This window comes from Oncorhynchus mykiss, chromosome 5 (assembly GCF_057628025.1).
Source record: "Oncorhynchus mykiss isolate SJ-2025 chromosome 5, ASM5762802v1, whole genome shotgun sequence".
Classification (NCBI taxonomy): Eukaryota; Metazoa; Chordata; class Actinopteri; order Salmoniformes; family Salmonidae; genus Oncorhynchus; species Oncorhynchus mykiss.
The window spans coordinates 16,104,540-16,124,729 of record NC_143026.1 but is presented as its reverse complement, the minus strand read 5'-3'; the positions used below and the strand labels follow the sequence as shown (position 1 = coordinate 16,124,729).

At 41.8% G+C, this 20,190-nt stretch overlaps 2 protein-coding genes across 6 annotated transcripts; one reads left to right on the top strand and one right to left on the bottom strand.

Annotated features, from left to right (window-relative positions):
- Positions 1-3: 3 nt before the first annotated feature.
- On the top strand, positions 4-4,950 carry spout1 (SPOUT domain containing methyltransferase 1). Of its 2 annotated transcripts, none has more exons than XM_021601895.3 (12): positions 4-171; positions 345-384; positions 885-1,007; positions 1,127-1,286; positions 1,412-1,501; positions 1,597-1,646; positions 1,788-1,918; positions 2,067-2,139; positions 2,284-2,382; positions 2,494-2,596; positions 3,036-3,183; positions 3,595-4,950. In XM_021601895.3, the coding sequence occupies exons 1-12, from the start codon at positions 10-12 to the stop codon at positions 3,670-3,672; spliced, it is 1,257 nt and encodes a 418-aa protein (XP_021457570.2). In that variant the 5' UTR covers positions 4-9; the 3' UTR covers positions 3,673-4,950. The 2 variants fall into 2 exon arrangements, with proteins under 2 accessions (XP_021457570.2, XP_090090055.1); XM_090233929.1 differs by having other exon boundaries at positions 63-171; positions 3,067-3,183.
- Positions 4,903-20,182, bottom strand: st6galnac6 (ST6 (alpha-N-acetyl-neuraminyl-2,3-beta-galactosyl-1,3)-N-acetylgalactosaminide alpha-2,6-sialyltransferase 6). Of its 4 annotated transcripts, none has more exons than XM_090233930.1 (7): positions 19,952-20,067; positions 18,076-18,155; positions 17,450-17,656; positions 14,671-14,829; positions 6,289-6,707; positions 5,976-6,083; positions 4,903-5,605 (listed from the first exon to the last, which is right to left on the bottom strand). In XM_090233930.1, the coding sequence occupies exons 5-7, from the start codon at positions 6,600-6,602 to the stop codon at positions 5,419-5,421; spliced, it is 609 nt and encodes a 202-aa protein (XP_090090056.1). In that variant the 5' UTR covers positions 6,603-6,707; positions 14,671-14,829; positions 17,450-17,656; positions 18,076-18,155; positions 19,952-20,067; the 3' UTR covers positions 4,903-5,418. The 4 variants fall into 4 exon arrangements, with proteins under 4 accessions (XP_090090056.1, XP_090090057.1, XP_021457572.2 ...); XM_090233931.1 differs by lacking the exon at positions 19,952-20,067 and adding an exon at positions 18,586-18,663; XM_021601897.3 differs by lacking the exon at positions 14,671-14,829 and having other exon boundaries at positions 19,952-20,182.
- Positions 20,183-20,190: the final 8 nt, after the last annotated feature.

The window sequence follows — 20,190 nt, the reverse complement described above, 5'->3', positions numbered from 1 at the left end:
GTAAATGACATGTTTAGAGCAATCATGTTTGATTTAAGGCTGGTAGATTACTTTTATTTTGAAAATGTATTATGCGAACCGGAAGTGTCCGTTTCTGTTTTCACGTGTTGGTTGCAGGGAAAGATGACGGACAGCGTTGCATCGAAAAAGCCCAAATTGTCCTCTTCTCAGGTATTTTGAACTGGGACGTCATACGTTGTCTTCTGATGTGTAAAATAGACAATTGGTGTCAGACACATCTTGAGATTTGAGTTTTTTTTTTACGATCAACGACTCATTTTACATCGGTTCGCCAGCTAGCATAATGCTAACTAACATGGTGTGTATATGTTCATGTTTTACAGGGCGAGGACAGAGTAGATTGGAAGAAATGGAAAGCGGAACGTAAGCCTCCTTCAACCTACTTAATTATTTTGAAAAACTTGCCAAACTAATCGCAATGGTTGATTATCGGGGCATGCGCACTTTTACAGACATGTGTTATCTGACCCCAGTTGGGATTGAGTTCAGTCTTGTACTACATCAGAAATCACAACCGTGTATATAAGCAGACTCTCAAGACATGAAATGGAAATTATTGCCATGTGCCTATGTAGATGCTAAGTGTACACTGCTTAGTATCTTAGCCTAACGGTAACCGAAAGGTCGCTGGTTCGAATCCCCGAGCTGGCAAGGTGGAAAAAATCTGCCGTTGTGGTGCCGATGACGTGAATGTCGATTAAGGCAGCTCCCGCACCTCTCGGATTCAGAGGTTGGGTTAAATGCCGAATACACATTTCAGTTCAATGTGTTCAGTTGTGCAACTGACTAGGTAACCACCTTGACTTCCTTTCCTACTATTTGTTGATTTGTGAATCCAGCTCATGTTTTTTCTTGAATAATAGGAAAAGAGATCAAGAAGCAAATCAAAGAATCCAAGCTGATTCAACAACTTGACAAGCAGAAGCAAGAGGAGGAGGAGAAGACTGAGGCAGCACTGCAGCAGAGTCAGAGGGAAAACCGATCAGGTAATATTGATTAGGTTTTCACCCCACTGGTTATTTATTCCACTATGATCCCTCTATCTTTAAAAAATGCATAAGAATAAAATAATGTATGATTTTGACTCCCGTATCTGCAACCATAGGACGGTCGTACACAGTGAGCGTGGCCTTGCCTGGTTCTGTCCTGGACAATGCCCAGTCTACAGAACTCCGCACATACCTGGCTGGACAGATAGCCAGAGCCTGCGTCGTGTTCTGTGTCGACGAGATCATCGTATTTGACGAACAAGATGAGGATGTCAAGTAAGACCTCTGTTTCTGTACATCTTATTTTAGGCTCATGTCTTTAGTAATTTGATGCTGTTTTAGATGTTAGGTCTTGACAGTGGCAGTATAATTATACTGATCCACAATGTTTTATTTCACAGGACTGTTGAGGGAGAATTCAATGGTGTCGGCAAGAAGGGTCAAGCCTGCATTCAACTGGCTAGAATCCTCCAGTTCTTGGAATGCCCACAGTAAGTTGTACATTGACTTATAACAGACTAAGTCAAACGCAGCTGCTGTCTTTGACTATGGTTTGAATCCTCTCCCCTTTGTATTATTTTCCAAGGTACCTGCGCAAATCATTCTTCCCAATGCATAAAGATCTACAGTATGCCGGTGAGTGAGTAGCTGAAAACTCCACCTCCATTCCTGGTTTTCCCAACCGTATATGAACATATGTCATGGTGTAAACATTATAATGAATGTTCTAGTACAGCCATAGTTGCCCTAACCGTGTGTTGGTGCCTTACCACTAAGGCTTGCTCAACCCTCTGGACAGCCCTCACCACATGAGGAAGGATGATGAGTGTGAGTACCGGGAGGGGGTGGTCCTCGATCGGCCTAGCAAACCAGGAAAAGGCTCCTTGGTCAACTGTGGAATGTGGAAGGTGAGTAGATGTCTCGATATGATGATAAAGTTCGGTAAAGTTGGGTCAGCTGTGGAATTGTTCGGACCGAGAAAGCTGTGTGCTGATATTGAACCCCAACAGCAGCAGGATGTAGTAGAGGACTGATGTATTTTTCTGCTACTTTTAGGAGGTGCAGATAGATAAGCAGCTACAGTCTGGTCTCAGAGTCACTGTCCACATGAACAAGATCCAGAATAAAGGTAGGTCCACATCTGTCCATCCAACTCAGCTTATCTTTGATTCCATGACTAGGCGCTTCTGAGAAGTACGTTTCAGCTATTCACATACAAATATGATGCTTCACTCATAGTTGCTCAGTATTTTGTGTGTGTGTGTTTACACAGATGGTAGACTACACAAAGGGGTGGTGGTGGCGCCTCACAAGCCGCGAACAGAGGGAGGTCTGTACTGGGGCTACAGTGTTCGCCTGGCCTCAAGTCTAAGTAGGTGTATTATTTACATATCTTCCACAACTGGAGCCATTATTTTCAATTTCATTCAGTTTCATTCAATTTGACTAATCTCACCTTACAAAGTGTTGATTTGGATTGCAGGTAATGTGTTCACCGAGTGTCCACATAAAGAGGGCTATGATCTGACCATTGGAACATCTGAGAAAGGCAGTGATGTTGACAAAACTTCTCTTTCTCCATTCAAGTAAGTTCAGAGTATGAGGGCAAGAAGGTCTGGTGGAAGACCTGTTTACATGTGTTACATAACTTCGTTGTATATGACTGAATCTCTCGTGGACAGATCTACGTCAACAACTGGTACCGTAGAGTCTGTGGGGAATGCGTGGGATAATGAGCAGCAGTAGTTCTGGTTTTGGGGTTTTTCCATCACTGGTTATTTTGACATATCACAATGTCGCAGGCGTTAGAATCTTTAGAATTTCAGAAGAGTAGGGGACATAGACTTGTACGTAACTAGCAAAGATAAAGGGTGGAGTTCCTTGTTCTAGCATCTCTTAATCCCTTCTCTTAACATGTAAGGACCCAGAATTTAATCGAACAGCTGACCAATAATGCAAGACTTTAATTCTGGGTTAGCTGAGATTATATATGGCCTGAAACTTTATTCTGTTCTCACTCTCCAGGCACATGTTGGTTGTGTTTGGTGGTCTGCAGGGCTTGGAGGCCAGTGTGGATGCTGATCAGAACCTGGAGGTGGCGGACCCCGGTGTCCTATTTGACCTGTACCTCAACACCTGCCCCAACCAGGGCAGCAGAACCATCCGCACAGAGGTGAGTGTGTAGCAGGGGAAGACGAGAGTATAGCGAACTGTCGTTCACATGTCTGCAGTAGGTCAGAGTTATTCCCTGACCAGGAAAGACTGACAATGGAACATGGTTTCCCTACATCAGGGATCTCAAACCCATTCCACAGAGGCCTGAGTGTCTGCGGGTTTTAGTTTTTTTGTTTAAATTAAGCCTTAGACAATCAGGTGAGCCGAGTTCCTTACTAATTAGTGACCTTAATTCATCAATCAAGTACAAGGGTGCAGCGAAACCCCCAGACACTCAACCCTCTGTTTAATGAGTTTGACAGGTGCCCTACTTGGTGAAGGAAAATCTCTGGGCCCTTAATCTGTCATATTGGCTGGGAGTTCAATCTGACCAGTCTATATTCTGTTGCTCTGATCATGTCTTCCACAGGAGGCCATCCTGATCTCCATGTCCAGCCTGAGGCAGAAAATCACAGCCGCATTTCCAGACAAGTCGAACGGTTCATAACAGGAAGTGGCTACTGACAAACCATCACTAAGAGGAAGACTAAAGGATCTAAAAATAATTCACTTTTTTGGGGAACTGGGTGAAGCTAACTGACCCAGGAGTCGATTTAATATTTAAATACTTCTGGGTTCGAATGAATGGACATTGCTGGGATTATTCTGTGCTGTTTTTTTTATTTTTTCAAGAGTAAGAGATCACAGCACAAGTGAAGAAGAACCTAGTGTCTTGGCCATGAGACCTCATTCTGGGTGTTTCCTTATTTATATCCTCTCTCTTTGGTAGCATTTTGCTAGTTAAAGCTAACGCTAGCTTTGCTCTGTTTCTACTATCCCCTCTGTATAGGATTCCAGGTGAATTAAGTCATTTATATGCATCAGTTTATGTAATTTGTTCTCAAGACGCATTACAGAACATACATGAAGAGAAGTTGCTGAACACAATGCTAACAATAAATAATGCAATACATTCTGTTCAGTGATGCTAATGAATACCGCAATACATTAATTAGAATTATTCAAACTCAGACCGCTGCATGCCTCAAGATGTCAGAGGTAAAGGGTCAAGCATGATGACGAGGCAACGTTCGTCCATGTCGTGGTTAGACAGGATAAAACTACTTGGTATTTAATACAGCACATTTGTGTGAATGCCTTACAGAAGCTCACACACCCCTACATTCAACAGGCATGGTGTGAATCCATGGGCTTGGCACGAGCCAACCTACAGCGCTATAAATGTAAGCTTGTGTTCTGATGTTGGTATGTTAACACTGAGCCATAAAAGGTTAGATTGGATACGGTAATGCTACAAACAACATGTCACTTAACTTTAGCCATACTGTCTGTAAGCATATAAAGGTCTCATGAATTCCTTTAAAGTGTTGAAACAAGTGTACTCCCACTGTTTCACTAAGGGATGGAGAAATGTAACCACTCATTCATAGAGCTATGGATGCAAGGACTGAACACGATATAAAAATTGTAGTTTTTGCTTTGAGGTTATACAGTATTTGTTTATATTTTCAGTTCTGATGGGGTAAGAAAGTTCAAAGCTCATGAGACATTTAAGTTATATTCCTCAAGTTAAAAAAATGATGTAGCTACTGCAGATTTCCCCTTCAAAACTTCTTGAATAATACAATCTTCCCTCAATTCGTAAAGTTGACATTATCTTATGTGAGTGCTTTTGAGGACATTTAACAAAAGCATTATCAACATGTAAAAATACATATTTAAATGTCAATTAATTTGTTTATTTACAATAAATATTTTTGCAGTTTCCCTCTTCAAACTTCCTTGCCAAACACAGGAAATACCGTATTTACAAAATCCCATAAAATTAGATTTTGCACTGTAAAAAAAAAAAGAAGCCCATTCAGAATGTATATTAATGTTTACAAACTAAGCTCAGGTCCATCACAGAGCTACAGAAATGGCTGCCATTCGGAGAAGGGGACACAGAAATGTGTAGTTCTATAAGAATAATAAAGTATATTCAACTTATTGCCCGATTGACATAATAGGGCCAACCTGAACCATACACGTGCTGGCTCTGATATTTTCTTTTCACGTTGTCCTTTACATCACAGTTCCAGCAACTACTGTATGGTAGATGCCCAGCTAGGCTCAGCTCAGTTTGGTCCAGTAGTGTGAAAAGGGTATTCGTGCACTGTCCAGGACCCTGGTCCAGATGTGTGCGTCACCTCTCTCATACCTTGGTCTAACTTTGTTGAAGGAACTAGTCATCTCACCATGTTGGGTGAGTGAAGGTGATGTTATACTGCTTGGCCCAGCGTGCAAACACCTGTTTCTCTGTGATGAAGCGATGGTGGGGGCCCTTCCGACCCCTCTCATTTTGCAGGTAGGTCACACACTCATCTGTGCCTCTGGGTTTATAGTAGTGGTAAGGCATCTTCTTGGGCTGGGGCTTTTTTCTGGAAAAAGAGGCATTACAAATGATTACGTTGACAACCAGCATACGTTGGGTAGCAATAACCCTACGGCTCCTTCATAGACAAATTCTCCCCCTGCTGTTTTAAAGTGCAACATTCCGACCCAAAGATCTTCGTCCGGCTTCTTTCAGAGACAACCATAATAAACAATGTTCTGTTGTTTATATGAAAGCAATCCTGTCAGTTGGAGACAATGGTTCCATAATAATCAGTATAGATTAACTAATTGCTTACTATTAATTTATGATTACACACACAATGTAATAGCCTGGTAGATTTAAGTGCTTGATAGATCACTATCATTGATTCATCCTCTTCTTATGTGTAACATTGTTCATTAGTTCATACTCACCCACAGTGACTGGGCGGAACCATCCCATACACTTTAATATTGTCACACTTCTCTATCGCAATCACCATTGTGAACCAGCCGGTGCTCAACCAGGACTGAGACTTTGCTCTGTAGAATAAAATGTTAAAAATAGCATTTAGAGGTTGATAGAAATGTCTATGATTAGATGCCAGGAAAATCCCCACATTGTGCTCATCATTATCGATCGATATTAGTGCCAAAATAGATTGGTAATTATATATTGAATTTGTACAGATTTCTGCATTATCCCCATTGTTCTTTCACCATAACAGCTTTCCTTCATTCTACCCACCTGTCTTGCCCTGTCTCCTTCTGAAACAGTGTATCAAACTTGTGCATCTTGCTAGGCGTGATGGTAAAGCTGGACAGGTTACTGTAGGTCATGCTGACTCTCTGGATCAGACGGTACAGTGTTCCTTTAGCCTCTCTACCAATCTTGGTGGGTGGTCCCCAGAATATGACTGCAGAATTTGCCTGGTGGTCTGTGAGGTTGAGAAACTCAGCTGGCCGTCGAACCACCCTGAACACACTCGAGTGAGCCACCACCCTGAGGGTGGTCCGGCTCCCCACGTCACGTTCGAACCCCGATAGGGGGGCGTCATTCATGCGGATAACACACTGGGCGCGGTCGATGTCCGGTCCGGCCCCGCTGCCCAGCACGTGGCTGGAGCTGGTCACCAGGGCACAGTGGTGGCAGTGCAGGGTCAGACTCTGGAGAGGGAATGCAGAAACAACAACTGAGAAAATATATACAGTATATAACATACAGTGAGCTCAAAGTATTGGGACAGTGACATGTTTTTTTGTTTTGGCTTTGTACTCAAGCCCATTGAAACGATACAATGACAATGTGGTTAAAATGCAGACGGTCAGCTTTCATTTTGAAAAACGTTTAGAAATTACAGCACATTTTGTACATAATCCACCCCTTTTTAGGACACCCAAACTATTGGGACAAATTCATTTATATGCGTATTAAAGTAGTCAAAAGTTAAGTATTTGGTCCCATATTCATAACACGCAATGACTACATCAAGCTTGTGATTCTACACATTTGTTGGATTTGTTTTCTGCTTGTGTTTTAGATTATTTTGTGCCCAAAATAAATGATTGTTAAATAATATATTGTGCCATTTGAGTCACTTATTGTGAATAAGAATATAATATGTTTCTAAACCCTTCTACAATAATGTGGATTCTAACATTACGGATAATCGTGAATGAATTGTGAATAATGAGTAAGAGAGACAGACAAACATCATACCCCCAAGCAGGGTTGGGTAGATTACTTTCTAAATGTAATCCGTTAGTTACAAGTTACCTGTCCAAAATTGGAATTGGTAACGTAACTTTTGGATTTCCCAAACTCAGTAATGTAATCTGGTTACATTCTGTTACTTTTAGCTTACTTTCCCCTTAAGAGGCATTAGAAGAAAACAAAAATGTATGTTACCAATTTAACAACATCTATTGCAGGATAAATCAATGTTAAAGTTTACATAGCTGGCCATATGTGGATGTAAAATTTTACTTTATGGGTTGGTTATATAGGCTTCTTCTAACCCATCGCTTTCTACTACATATAAGATTAAATTATATCTTTACATTGAAAAAAAAAGTCTATCAGAATTCCAGTCATTCCAATAAATGTTATACCTTCAAGAATAGGACTTGGAAATATGGAAGTATAGATTGGCCAAATTAATTTTACCTGAGCATGACCCCAAAACTAAGGATTTATTAGCCAGCCCTGTTGTTTATGATTTTGTTGTCATGGAGGACTGACTGGTCTCATTGATTCCAGATGAAAAATAAATGCTGTGCTAATGGAATTGCATGCTTTGCAATGGGTGGCTACATAGAGGAATCTAAAATATATTCTAAAATATATTCTGATTTGTTTAACACTTTTTTGGTTACAACATGATTCCTCCATTTCATAGTTTATTCTACAATGTAGAAAATAGTAAAAAATAAATGAAAACCCTTGAATGAGTAGAGTCCAAACTTTTGACTGGTATTATACAGTATATATAATTTATAAGTCCAAAAATAGATGAAGCAACTACAGATTGCCCCTTTAAGTCTATCAATGAGGGGGGGATGCAAATAGTCCAGGGAGCCATTTGATTAGCTGTTCAGGAGTCTTATGGCTGGGGGTAGAAGCTGTTAAGAAGCCTTTTGAACCTAGATTTGGCGCTCCGCTACCACTTGCCATGTGGTAGCAGAGAGGGAGAGAACAGTCTATGACTAGAGTGACTGGAGTCTATGGCAATTGTTTGGGTCTTCATCTGACACCGACTGGTATTTAGGTCCTGGATGGCAGGAAGCTTGGCCCCAGTGATGTACCGGGCCATACGCACTAAGCTGTCGTGCCCTCTTCACGACTGTCTTGGTGTGTTTGGACCATGATAGTTTGTTGGTGATGTGGACACCAAGGAACTTGAAGCTCACAACCTGCTCCACTACAGCCCCGTTGATGGGAATGGGGGCGTGCTCGGTCCTCCTTTTCCTGTAGTCCACGATCAGCTCCTTTGTCTTGCTCACGTTGAGGGAGAGATTGTTATCCTGGCACCACACTGCCAGGTCTCTGACCTCCCTATAGGCTGTCTCATCGTTGTCGGTGATCAGGCCTACCACTGTTGTGTCGTCGGCAAACTTAATGATATTGTTGGAGTCGTGCTTGGCCATGCAGTCATGAGTGAACAAGGAGTACAGGACAGGACTGAGCACGCACCACTGAGGGACCCCTGTGTTGAGATTAGCGTGGCAGATGTGTCGTTGCCAACCCTTACCAAGAAGGAGTACAGGACAGGCCTGAGCACGCACCACTGAGGGGCCCCTGTGTTGAGGATTAGCGTGGCGGATGTGTCGTTGCCAACCCTTACCAACTAGGAGTGGCCTGTCAGGAAGTCCAGGATCCAGTTGTAGAGGGACGTGTTTAGTCCCAGGGTCCTTAGCTTAGGGATGAGCTTTGATGGCACAATGGCGTTGAACACTGAGCTGTAGCCAATGAATAGCATTCTCACGCAGGTGTTCCTTCTGTCCAAGTGGGAAAGGGCAGTGTGGAGTGCAATAGAGATTGCATCATCTGTGGATCTGTTGGGGCGGTATGCAAATTGGAGTGGGTCCAAGGTTTCTGGGATAATGGTGTTGATGTGAGCCATGACCAGACATTCAAAGCACTTCATGGCTACAGACGTGAGTGCTACGGGTCGGTAGTCATTTAGGCAGGTTACCTTGGTGTTCTTTGGCACAGGGACTATGGTGGTCTGCTTGAAACATGTTCGTATTACAGACTCGGTCAGGGACAGGTTGAAAACGTCAGTGAAGACACTTTCCAGTTGGTCAGCGCATGCTCAGAGTACACATCCTGTTAATCCATCTGGCCCTGGTTTAGTATTGCTTTGTTCAACTATATATTGTGATTTGATAGTTGTGTCAGCGGGCTGACTGAATGCTCTGAGAGACTCTGGGTTGAAGTCGGTGATAAAGTAGTGTACTACCGCCAAGAGATGAGCTATACAGTTGAAGTCGGAAGTTTACATAAACCTGTCCTGTTTGAGGTCAGTTGGGATCACCACTTTATTTTAAGAATGTGAAATGTCAGAATAATTGTAGAAAGTGATTTATTTCAGCTTTTATTTCTTTCATCACATTCCCAGTGTGTCATACGTTTACATACACTCAATTAGTATTTGGCAGCATTGCCTTTAAATTGTTTAACATGGGTCAAACGTTTTGGGTAGCCTTGCACAAGCTTCCCACAATAAGTTGGGTGAATTTTGGCCCATTCCTCCTGACGGAGCTGGTGTAACTGAGTCAGGTTTGTAGGCCTCCTTGCTCACACATGCTTTTTCAGTTCTGCCCACAAATTTTCTATAGGACTGAGGTCAGGGCTTTGTGATGGCCGCTCCAAAACCTTGACTTTGTTGTCCTTAAGCCATTTTGCCACAACTTTGGAAGTATGCTTGGGGTTATTGTCCATTTGGAAGACACATTTGTGACCAAGCTTTAACTTCCTGACTGATGTCTTGATGTTGCTTCACTATATCCACATAATTCTGCTTCCTCATGATGCCATCTATTTTGTCAAGTGAGCCTGTCCCTCCTGCAGCAAAGCACCCCCACAACATGATGCTGCCACCCCCGTGCTTCACGGTTAAGATGGTGTTCTTCGGGCTTGCATGCCTCCCCCTTTTTCCTCCAAACATAACGATGGTTATTATGGCCAAACAGTTCCATTTTTGTTTCATCAGACCAGAGGATATTTCTCCAAAAAGTATGATCTTTGTCCCCATGTGCAGTTGCAAACCGTAGTCTGTTTTTTTTTATGGCGGTTTGGGGCAGTGGCTTCTTCCTTGCTGAGCGACCGTTCAGGTTATGTTGATATAGGACTCGTTTTACTGTGGATATAGATACTTTTGTACCCGTTTCCTCCAGCAGCTTCACAAGGTCCTTTGCTGTTGTTCTGGGATTGATTTGCACATTTCGCACCAAAGTACGTTCATCTCTAGGAGACAGAACGTGTCTCCTTCCTGAGCGGTATGACGGCTGCATGGTCCCATTGTGTTTACACTTGCGTACTATTGTTTGTACAGATGAACGTGGTACCTTCAGGCGTTTGGAAATTGCTCCCAAGGATGAACCAGACTTGTGGAGGTCTACAATTTTGTTTCTGAGGTCTTAGCTGATTTCTTTTGATTTTCCCATGATGTCAAGCAAAGAGGCACTGAGTTTGAAGGTAGGCCTTGAAATACATCCACAGGTACACCACCAATTGACTCAATAAAAAAAAAAAAAATGTTTTATTATATATATTTTTTCCACCTGGAATTATAGCAGCTAACGACCCCTGAACGCACAGCCGCTAATCTGCGGCCTGCTAGCTATCTAAAGCACATTGGACTGCTGGCTTAAGAGGCCCTTCGGACATATTTCTTCGGCCACTATACATATTTTGCCAATTGGTCTGGTTTACCCTGCTGATCCATCCGCTGATGTAACTGCACGAGGGGGCCACAACAGACTTCCCTCCGCCGCGTCATCCCTCTAAGGCCTTTCTGTTAGCCTGCTAGCCCCGTGCCGCTAGCTGCCTGAAGCCACACACTGGACTTGTATGATCACCCGGCTAAGCATGCCTTTCCCTAACGTCACCATGCCGTGTCGATTGCTGTTCTGGTTTGTAACTATTGTTTTATTTCACTGTAGAGCCTCTAGCACTGCTCAACACGCCTCTGCCAACAATTTAGTTCCACCCCCCACACACGCAGTGACATCACCTGGTTTAAATGCTATTTCTAGAGACAATATCTCTTTCATTATCACTATATGCACAGGTTTACTCCCACTGTATTCACATCCTACTATACCTTTGTCTGTACATTATGTCTGTACACTACTTCTAAAAATGAACCTTTCCAGAAACAAGTCTCTCACCGTTGCTGCTTGCTATAGATCACCCTCTGCCCCCAGCTGTGCCCTCGACCAAGATCTCAGCGATCACTGCCTCATTGCCTGCATGCGTAATGGGTCTGGAGGCAAACGACCACCCCCCATCACTGTCAAACGCTCCCTAAAACACTTCTGCGAGCAGGCCTTTCTAATCGACCTGGCCGGGGTATCCTGGAACGACATTGACCTCATCACGACAGTAGAGGATGCCTGGTTATTCTTTAAAAGTTCCTTCCTCACCATCTTAAATAAGAATGCCTCATTAAAAAAATGTAGAACCAGGAATAGATATAGCCCTTGGTTCACTCCAGACCTGTCTGCCCTTGACCAGCACAAAAACATCCTGTGGCATTCTGCATTAGCATCGAATAGCCCCCGTGATATGCAACTTTTCAGGGAAGTTAGGAACCAATATACACAGGCAGTTAGGAAAGCTAAGGCTAGCTTTTTTAAACAGAAATGTGCATCCTGCAGTACAAACTCAAAAAAGTCCATGGAGAATAAGAGCACCTCATCCCAGCTACCCACTGCTCTGAGGCTAGGAAACACTGTTACAACTGACAAATCCACTATAATTGAGAATTTCAATAAGCATTTCTCTACAGCTGGCCACGCTTTCCACCTGGCTACCCCTACCCCGGTCAACTGCCTGGCACCCTCCACAGCAACCCGCCCAAGCCCCCACCATTTCTCCTTCACCCATATCCAGATAGCAATCCCTATTACTCTTTCATATCGTCTGAGATTCCTAAAGATTGGAAAGCTGCCGCGGTCATCCCCCTCTTCAAAGGGGGAGACACTCTAGACCCAAACTGCTACAGACCTATATCTATCCTACCCTGCATCTCTAAGGTTTCGAAAGCCAAGTCAACAAACAGATTACTGACCATTTTGAATCACATCGTACCTTCTCCGCTATGCAATCTGGTTTCCGAGCTGGTCATGGGTGCACCTCAGCCACGCTCAAGGTCCTAAACGATATCATAACCGCCATCGATAAGAGACATTACTGTGCAGCTGTATTCATCGACCTGGCCAAGGCTTTCGACTCTGTCAATCACCACATTCTTATTGGCAGACTCAACAGCCTTGGTTTCTCAAATGATTGCCTCGCCTGGTTCACCAACTACTTCTCTGATAGAGCTCAGTGTGTCAAATCGGAGGGCCTGTTGTCCGGACCTCTGGCAGTCTCTATGGGGGTGCCACAGGATTCAATTCTCGGGCCGACTCTCTTCTCTGTATACATCAATGATGTCGCTCTTGTTGCTGGTGATTCTCTGATCCACCTCTACGCAGACGACACCATTCTGTATACTTCTGGCCCTTCTTTGGACACTGTGTTAATCTCTCTAGGGTATGTGGGACGCTACCGTCCCATCTGGCCAATATCCAGTGAGGTTGCAGAGCGCCAAATTTAATTACAAAAATTATAAAAATTCAGAAAACAAAACATACAGTGCCTTGCGAAAGTATTCGGCCCCCTTGAACTTTACGACCTTTTGCCACATTTCAGGCTTCAAACAGAAAGATATAAAACTGTATTTTTTTGTGAAGAATCAACAACAAGTGGGACACAATCATGAAGTGGAACGACATTTATTGGATATTTCAAACTTTTTTAACAAATCAAAAACTGAAAAATTGGGCGTGCAAAATTATTCAGCCCCCTTAAGTTAATACTTTGTAGCGCCACCTTTTGCTGTGATTACAGCTGTAAGTCGCTTGGGGTATGTCTCTATCAGTTTTGCACATCGAGAGACTGACATTTTTTCCCATTCCTCCTTGCAAAACAGCTCGAGCTCAGTGAGGTTGGATGGAGAGCATTTGTGAACAGCAGTTTTCAGTTCTTTCCACAGATTCTCGATTGGATTCAGGTCTGGACTTTGACTTGGCCATTCTAACACCTGGATATGTTTATTTTTGAACCATTCCATTGTAGATTTTGCTTTATGTTTTGGATCATTGTCTTGTTGGAAGACAAATCTCCGTCCCAGTCTCAGGTCTTTTGCAGACTCCATCAGGTTTTCTTCCAGAATGGTCCTGTATTTGGCTCCATCCATCTTCCCATCAATTTTAACCATCTTCCCTGTCCCTGCTGAAGAAAAGCAGGCCCAAACCATGATGCTGCCACCACCATGTTTGACAGTGGGGATGGTGTGTTCAGGGTGATGAGCTGTGTTGCTTTTACGCCAAACATAACGTCTTGCATTGTTGCCAAAAAGTTACATTTTGGTTTCATCTGACCAGAGCACCTTCTTCCACATGTTTGGTGTGTCTCCCAGGTGGCTTGTGGCAAATTTTAAACAACACTTTTTATGGATATCTTTAAGAAATGGCTTTCTTCTTGCCACTCTTCCATAAAGGCCAGATTTGTGCAATATACGACTGATTGTTGTCCTATGGACGGAGTCTCCCACCTCAGCTGTAGATCTCTGCAGTTCATCCAGAGTGATCATGGGCCTCTTGGCTGCATCTCTGATCAGTCTTCTCCTTGTATGAGCTGAAAGTTTAGAGGGACGGCCAGGTCTTGGTAGATTTGCAGTGGTCTGATACTCCTTCCATTTCAATATTATAGCTTGCACAGTGCTCCTTGGGATGTTTAAAGCTTGGGAAATCTTTTTGTATCCAAATCCGGCTTTAAACTTCTTCACAACAGTATCTCGGACCTGCCTGGTGTGTTCCTTGTTCTTCATGATGCTCTCTGCGCTTTTAACGGACCTCTGAGACTATCACAGTGCAGGTGCATTTATACGGAGACTTGATTACACACAGGTGGATTGTATTTATCATTGCTGCACTGAAAGTAAAGGGGCTGAATAATTTTGCACGCCCAATTTTTCAGTTTGATTTGTTAAAAAAGTTTGAAATATCCAATAAATGTCATTCCACTTCATGATTGTGTCCCACTTATTGTTGATTCTTCACAAAAAAATACAGTTTTATATCTTTATGTTTGAAGCCTGAAATGTGGCAAAAGGTCGCAAAGTTCAAGGGGGCCGAATACTTTCGCAAGGCACTGTATTTTACATAGGTTTAAAGATTAACTTCTTGTTAAACCAACCACAGTGTCATATTCAAAAAATGCTTTTTGGCGAAAGCATACCTAGCCCAGAACATACCTAGCCCAGAACATAGCCCAGTTGACAAATTATTACAAACAGTAACCAGCCAAGCAGAAGCGTTACAAAACTCAGAAATAGAGATAAAATTAATCCCTTACCTTTGATGATCTTCATATGGCGGTAATCAGAAGACATTAATTTACTCAATAAATGTTCCTTTTGTTCGATGAAGTCTCAGTTTTGTTAGCGCGTTTTCTTCAGTAATCCACAGGCTCAAACTCAGTCAAAACAATCAGACAAAAAAATCCAAATTGTATCTGTAAAGTTCATAGAAACATGTCAAACGATGTTTATATTAAATCCTCAGGTTGTTTTTAAGCCTAAATGATCTATAATATTTCAACCGGACAATAACGTCGTCAATATAAAAAGTAAACAAGAAATGCACATGAGCCTGAAAAAACTCTGCGTCACGTTAGGGTCCACTCCTTCAGACTGGTCTTACTCCCTCATTTATAAGAATACAAGCCTGAAACGATGTCTAAAGACTGTTGACATCTAGTGGAAGGCAGAGGAACTGTAATTCGAGTCCTAAATCAATGGATTGAATAGAAAACTACAAAAAAATGGCATTGAATAGAAAAAAAAGAAAGAAAAAAAAAGAAAGAAAAACTACTTCCTGAATGGATTTTTCTCAGGTTTTCACCTGCAAAATCAGTTCTGTTATACTCACAGACACTATTTTAACTTTACAGTTTTGGAAACTTTAGTGTTTTCTATCAAAATCTATCAGTTATATGCATATCATATCTTCTGGGCCCGAGTAGCAGGCCGTTTAATTTGGGCATGCTTTTCATCCAAAATTCCGAATGCTGCCCCCTACCCTAGAGAAGTTAACTAACCTCCAGACGAGCTTCAATGCCATACAACTCTCCTTCCATGGCCTCCAACTGCTCTTAAACGCAAATATAACTAAATGCATGCAATTCAACCGATCATTGCCCGCACATCCAGCATCACTACTCTGGACGGCTCTGACTTAGAATACGTGGATAACTACAAATACCTAGGTGTCTGGTTAGACTGTAAACTCTCCTTCCAGACTCACATTAAGCATCTCCAATCAAAAATTAAATCTAGAATCGGCTTCCTATTTCGCAACAAAGTCTCCTTCACTCATGCTGCCAAACATACCCTCGTAAAACTGACCATCCTACCGATCCTTGACTTCGGCGATGTCATCTATAAAATAGCCACCAACACTCTACTCAGCAAACTGGTTGTAGTCTATCACAGTGCCACCCGTTTTGTCACCAAAGCCCCATATACTACCCACCACTGCGACCTGTACGCTCTCGTTGGCTGGCCCTCGCTTCATACTCGTCCCCAAACCCACTGGCTACAGGTTTTCTACAAGTTTCTGCTAGGTAAAGCCCCGTCCTATCTCAGCTCCCTGGTCACCATAGCAACGCCCACTCATAGCACACGCTCCAGCAGGTATATCTCACTGGTCACCCCCAAAGCCAATTCCTCCTTTGGTCGCTTTTCCTTCCAGTTCTCTGCTGCCACTGACTGGAACGAACTGCAAAAATGACTGAAGCTGGAGATTCCCATCTCCCTCACTAGCTTTAAGAACCAGCTGTCAGGGCAGCTCACAGATCACTGCACCTGTTCATAGCCCATCTATCTACCTCATTCCCATACTGTATTTATTTATTTTGCTCCTTTTGCACCACAGTATCTCTACTTGCACATCCATCTTTTGCACATCTACCATTCCAGTGTTTAATTGCCATATTGTAATTACTTCGCCACCATGGCCTATTTATTGCCTTAACTCCCTTATTTGCACTCACTGTATATAGACTTTGTTTTCTTTTTTTCTACTGTATTATTGACTGTATGTTTTGTTCATTACATGTGTAACTCTGTGTTGTTGTATGTGTCGAACTGCTATGCTTTATCTTGGCCATGTCGCAGTTGTAAATGAGAACTTGTTCTCAACTAGCTTACCTGGTTAAATAAAAGTGAAATTAAAAAATAAAATAAAAATGAGTCAATTTAGAAGCTTCTTAAGCCATGACATTTTCTGGAATTTTCCAAGCTGTTTAACGGCACAGTCAACTTTGTGTATGTAAACTTCTGATCCACTGGAATTGTGATACAGTAAATTATAAGTGAAATAATCTGTCTGTAAACATTTGTTGTAAAAATTACTTGTGTCATGCACAAAGTAGACATCCTAACCGACTTGCCAAAACTATAGTTAACAAGAAATTTGTGGAGTGGTTGAAAAATGAGTTTTAATGACTCCAACCTAAGTGTATGTAAACTTCCAACTTCAACTGTAGGTGCACCACAGAAGTCCCCTCAAAGCCTGCCATTGACTATGTACAGACCCAGCTTGCGACAGAGCTGCAGGAGTTGTGACCCGCTTTTGTTGGTTGCTTTGTCATAGTTGTGTCTATGGGGGCATATTGGGGAGGGGATGCTGTCACCTCTAGGTAGGTGTTCGTCTCCCTGTGTTCTCTTTCTCTCTGAAATTTCAGTGGAAGTTAAATAGTAGTTCAAAACTAAAGCTCACCAGTCATACAGAAAACAGCTATATGAATACAACTGTATGAACTGTGCAACAGTTTTTTACTCAATTTGGACTTGAGTTGTTCCTAAAATGCATTTGTGTCTGTTTTTGGGCTATGCATTATTGTTTCTATGGATCATGTGGTAGAGACTATAATCCACCCACTACATTTAGCCAGTGCTAAGCATTTTTGGCACTACTTTAACTTAACCCCATAAGTGCGAGAACAGGGTTCATATTAACCCATGACTTTAATGTTGTTTTTATACAAGATGTAGCCTTCTTGACCACGTCTCCTGGATTAAATAGAGGTTCCATAGATTTTCTCTGTAATTCAAACCCTGAGTGTAAATTACCTTGTTTCCATAGACAGCCACATAGCCCTCCTTCCCTGCCCATTTCTTGAGGTCAGTGACCTTGATGGGGTGATGAGGCGAGGACGCCCGAAAGGGACTGTAGAAGGGACTGATGTCGTTGCCGCTGTTGGAGCTAAAGAGGATGAGGAGGGTCATCAGGAGGAAGATGGCCCCGAAGATCACCATCTTCTGGCTCTTAGGCCCTTGCTGCCAAAGATAGGGGGAACCATTGATATAATATACATCAATGTTCGTGGTGTGTTGTCTGTCAATATTAGTCTCTTGTGACAGACTGTTACATAAATGTATTTAGTAGCTGACTAGCATGTACACTGTATTTGGTTCTGGGTGCCGAGATCAATGTTAGTGCTTTGTTGTCTATCTGGTTTATAGTAATGAAAAACAACCTCTAAAAGGCAGTTCAAATAACAGTTGCCATTCTGAGAGGAACTCATTTGTGTCAAGTTCAGGTTTATTTACCATCTTTGCACATAATGTGACCAAATGCTTTTACAAAACATACAGATTTGTGCACAGTGCATCAGTAATAATATTTGATAGCTAATTTGACAAGAACAAAAAAAACATTTTAAGTGAGAGTATATCAATGCTCAGAATGATTTTACCTTTTCAACAAGCCTCATCCCCATGCTTCCAAGTCAGGCTGAGCTACATTGCATGTTCTGTGCTTTTCTGGTCACCACCCCTGTCAAGAGGCAGATGTTCCATAGTGAATACACGCTAAATTCGTTCAGGCTGCTATCTTGTATACTTATAGTCAATAGGTAGTTTAACAAAACGTCACAATAAGTTGTTTTCCGTTCGATTTGCCTTCTCCGCTAAAACCATTGACACCTGCTTGCTGTTGTTAAATAAATGTTAACTATTTGGCTGTAATATCATCACCCCTTGAAGAGCATTGTCAGACCTACACATTTACAATTATTCCATGCAAAACAAATGCGCACATTTAGCTATACCAGAGTTATACAGCAAGTTACTGCATACTTTTCATGATTAGTAAACATCAATTGATCATGTAATTTCAGATACGTGAAGGTAGCTTCACGATATCTCTCAATATTGGCTACCATTATTTTGATATTTGAGTGATATAAAATAAAAGTGAACTATACCTGACAAGTATGCATGGTTTAGGTTAATTCCACATATTTTTTGGTCTGCCTGTCAAGCAGCAGAAGGGAGCATTTGCCATGGGACGGTTAGCTGACGTTTACTTTGCAAGCTACTGCAGGTAGAAACTTTGTACAGTTGGCTAAACATGCTAGTAGCTAGTGTCAGATGAAAATAGACTAATAATATAACTAATAATTATTAGACTAATAAATAACTAAAGGTTGTGCAATGTGTAGGCCCACTGAGTGTACATTGTGCACCTTGTTTGACGTCAGTAGGTCACATGACCAAGGAGCTATTGACATTTGAATGTAAAAAAAAACGTTTTTACTTTGTTTACGCTCCCTAACTAATTCAACTAGGAATAAAACATGCTGGTCAAATAAGACCTGTGCAATGTTGTGTGCAATTTTTCCAACCTCATGACAATAGCTTTCAAGTGGTTTGAAAGATAGAGGTTTGAAAGCGCGCTTATCCGTTGAATATCCAACCTGAAACTTATTTTTACCTCGGTTAATCACTGATGAAGCAAGCTAAATTATGTTGTGCCAGGATGCCAAACATTTATTTAAAAGCGACCTATGCAGAAATCGCTCCGCCAGTTCCTGGTTGCAAACATTCTAATAGTTTGCCTATTTTCATTCTAAGTGACAAAACAAGCATTTGTAGAGAATCAATGTATGAAGCTGGTGTACAAAACCGAAAGTAAAATACAAAAAAAATGAAATTTAAGAACGGGAAGCGTAGTAGTCAATAGTTCGAGCGGAGATGGGGGTGTCCTTGCCCCCCAGAAGCCAAATCAAACGTACAATAGCCTATTGTGACGTTTAATTTAAAACGACCTATATCCTATGATATGGTAGCAATGAAAATTAATCACAATTGTCTCAGAATAATGTCTTGTGGTTATCGGCATATTGCATACTAAAATGCATACTAAAATGCATTCTCAAGAATTTGACAACCACAATCTTTTTTTTTTTTCTTTCGTTTTTTGTTATTCCAACTGATGTCCAACATCTGGGCCCTATCCGTTTGATAGTGGTTCATGAAAACCAACACCTCCGGTTTAAATAAAAAGGAATATCTATTGCACATATTTAATTTGAGCGCACTGGCACAACTGTAATTATAAGCCTATCAAAACTTAAATATACAAATTCAATAGAATAAGCTATTGGGGGACATGACAATATTCTTGCCCAGACCTAAACCCGTTGTCTCACTGCTAACGTTGGCTATCGGACATGACTCGTGTTGACACCATAAATAGCTTTATTCTAAGCCATAATAGCGGGAAATGGCTGTCATTCAACAATTTCTGTAGAATAATGATTAAATGAAATGAATACGAGGTTTGCTTACCAATTCGTTTTTTTATCCATATGAGATCTGTGCATCATTGACGTTTGATCAGTCGGCGCGTCCCCCATCTCCCTAAACCATCGTAGGAGGGGACTCGCTTGCGTCATCAAAATTTCAGCGCCGCAGTGAAAATTATTATTAGGAACTTAATAAATAATTTAGAGAAGACACAAAGGCTAGTATTTGAAAATGGACATAGTTCATTTCAGTGTTGTGAAAACCAGACACCTTCAGAATAA

Coding starts and splice junctions, on each gene's coding strand:
- spout1 (XM_021601895.3), top strand. CDS start 10: ATGTTTAGAGCAATCATGTTTGATTTAAGGCTGGTAGATTACTTTTAT. Junction 1,919..2,066: donor TCAACTGTGGAATGTGGAAG/GTGAGTAGATGT, acceptor TGCTACTTTTAG/GAGGTGCAGATAGATAAGCA. Junction 2,140..2,283: donor GAACAAGATCCAGAATAAAG/GTAGGTCCACAT, acceptor GTGTTTACACAG/ATGGTAGACTACACAAAGGG.
- st6galnac6 (XM_021601897.3), bottom strand. CDS start 18,099: ATGGGGATGAGGCTTGTTGAAAAG. Junction 6,708..17,449: donor TGGCTGTCTATGGAAACAAG/GTAATTTACACT, acceptor TTCCCTCTCCAG/AGTCTGACCCTGCACTGCCA. Junction 5,606..5,975: donor GTTCCGCCCAGTCACTGTGG/GTGAGTATGAAC, acceptor CTCTTTTTCCAG/AAAAAAGCCCCAGCCCAAGA.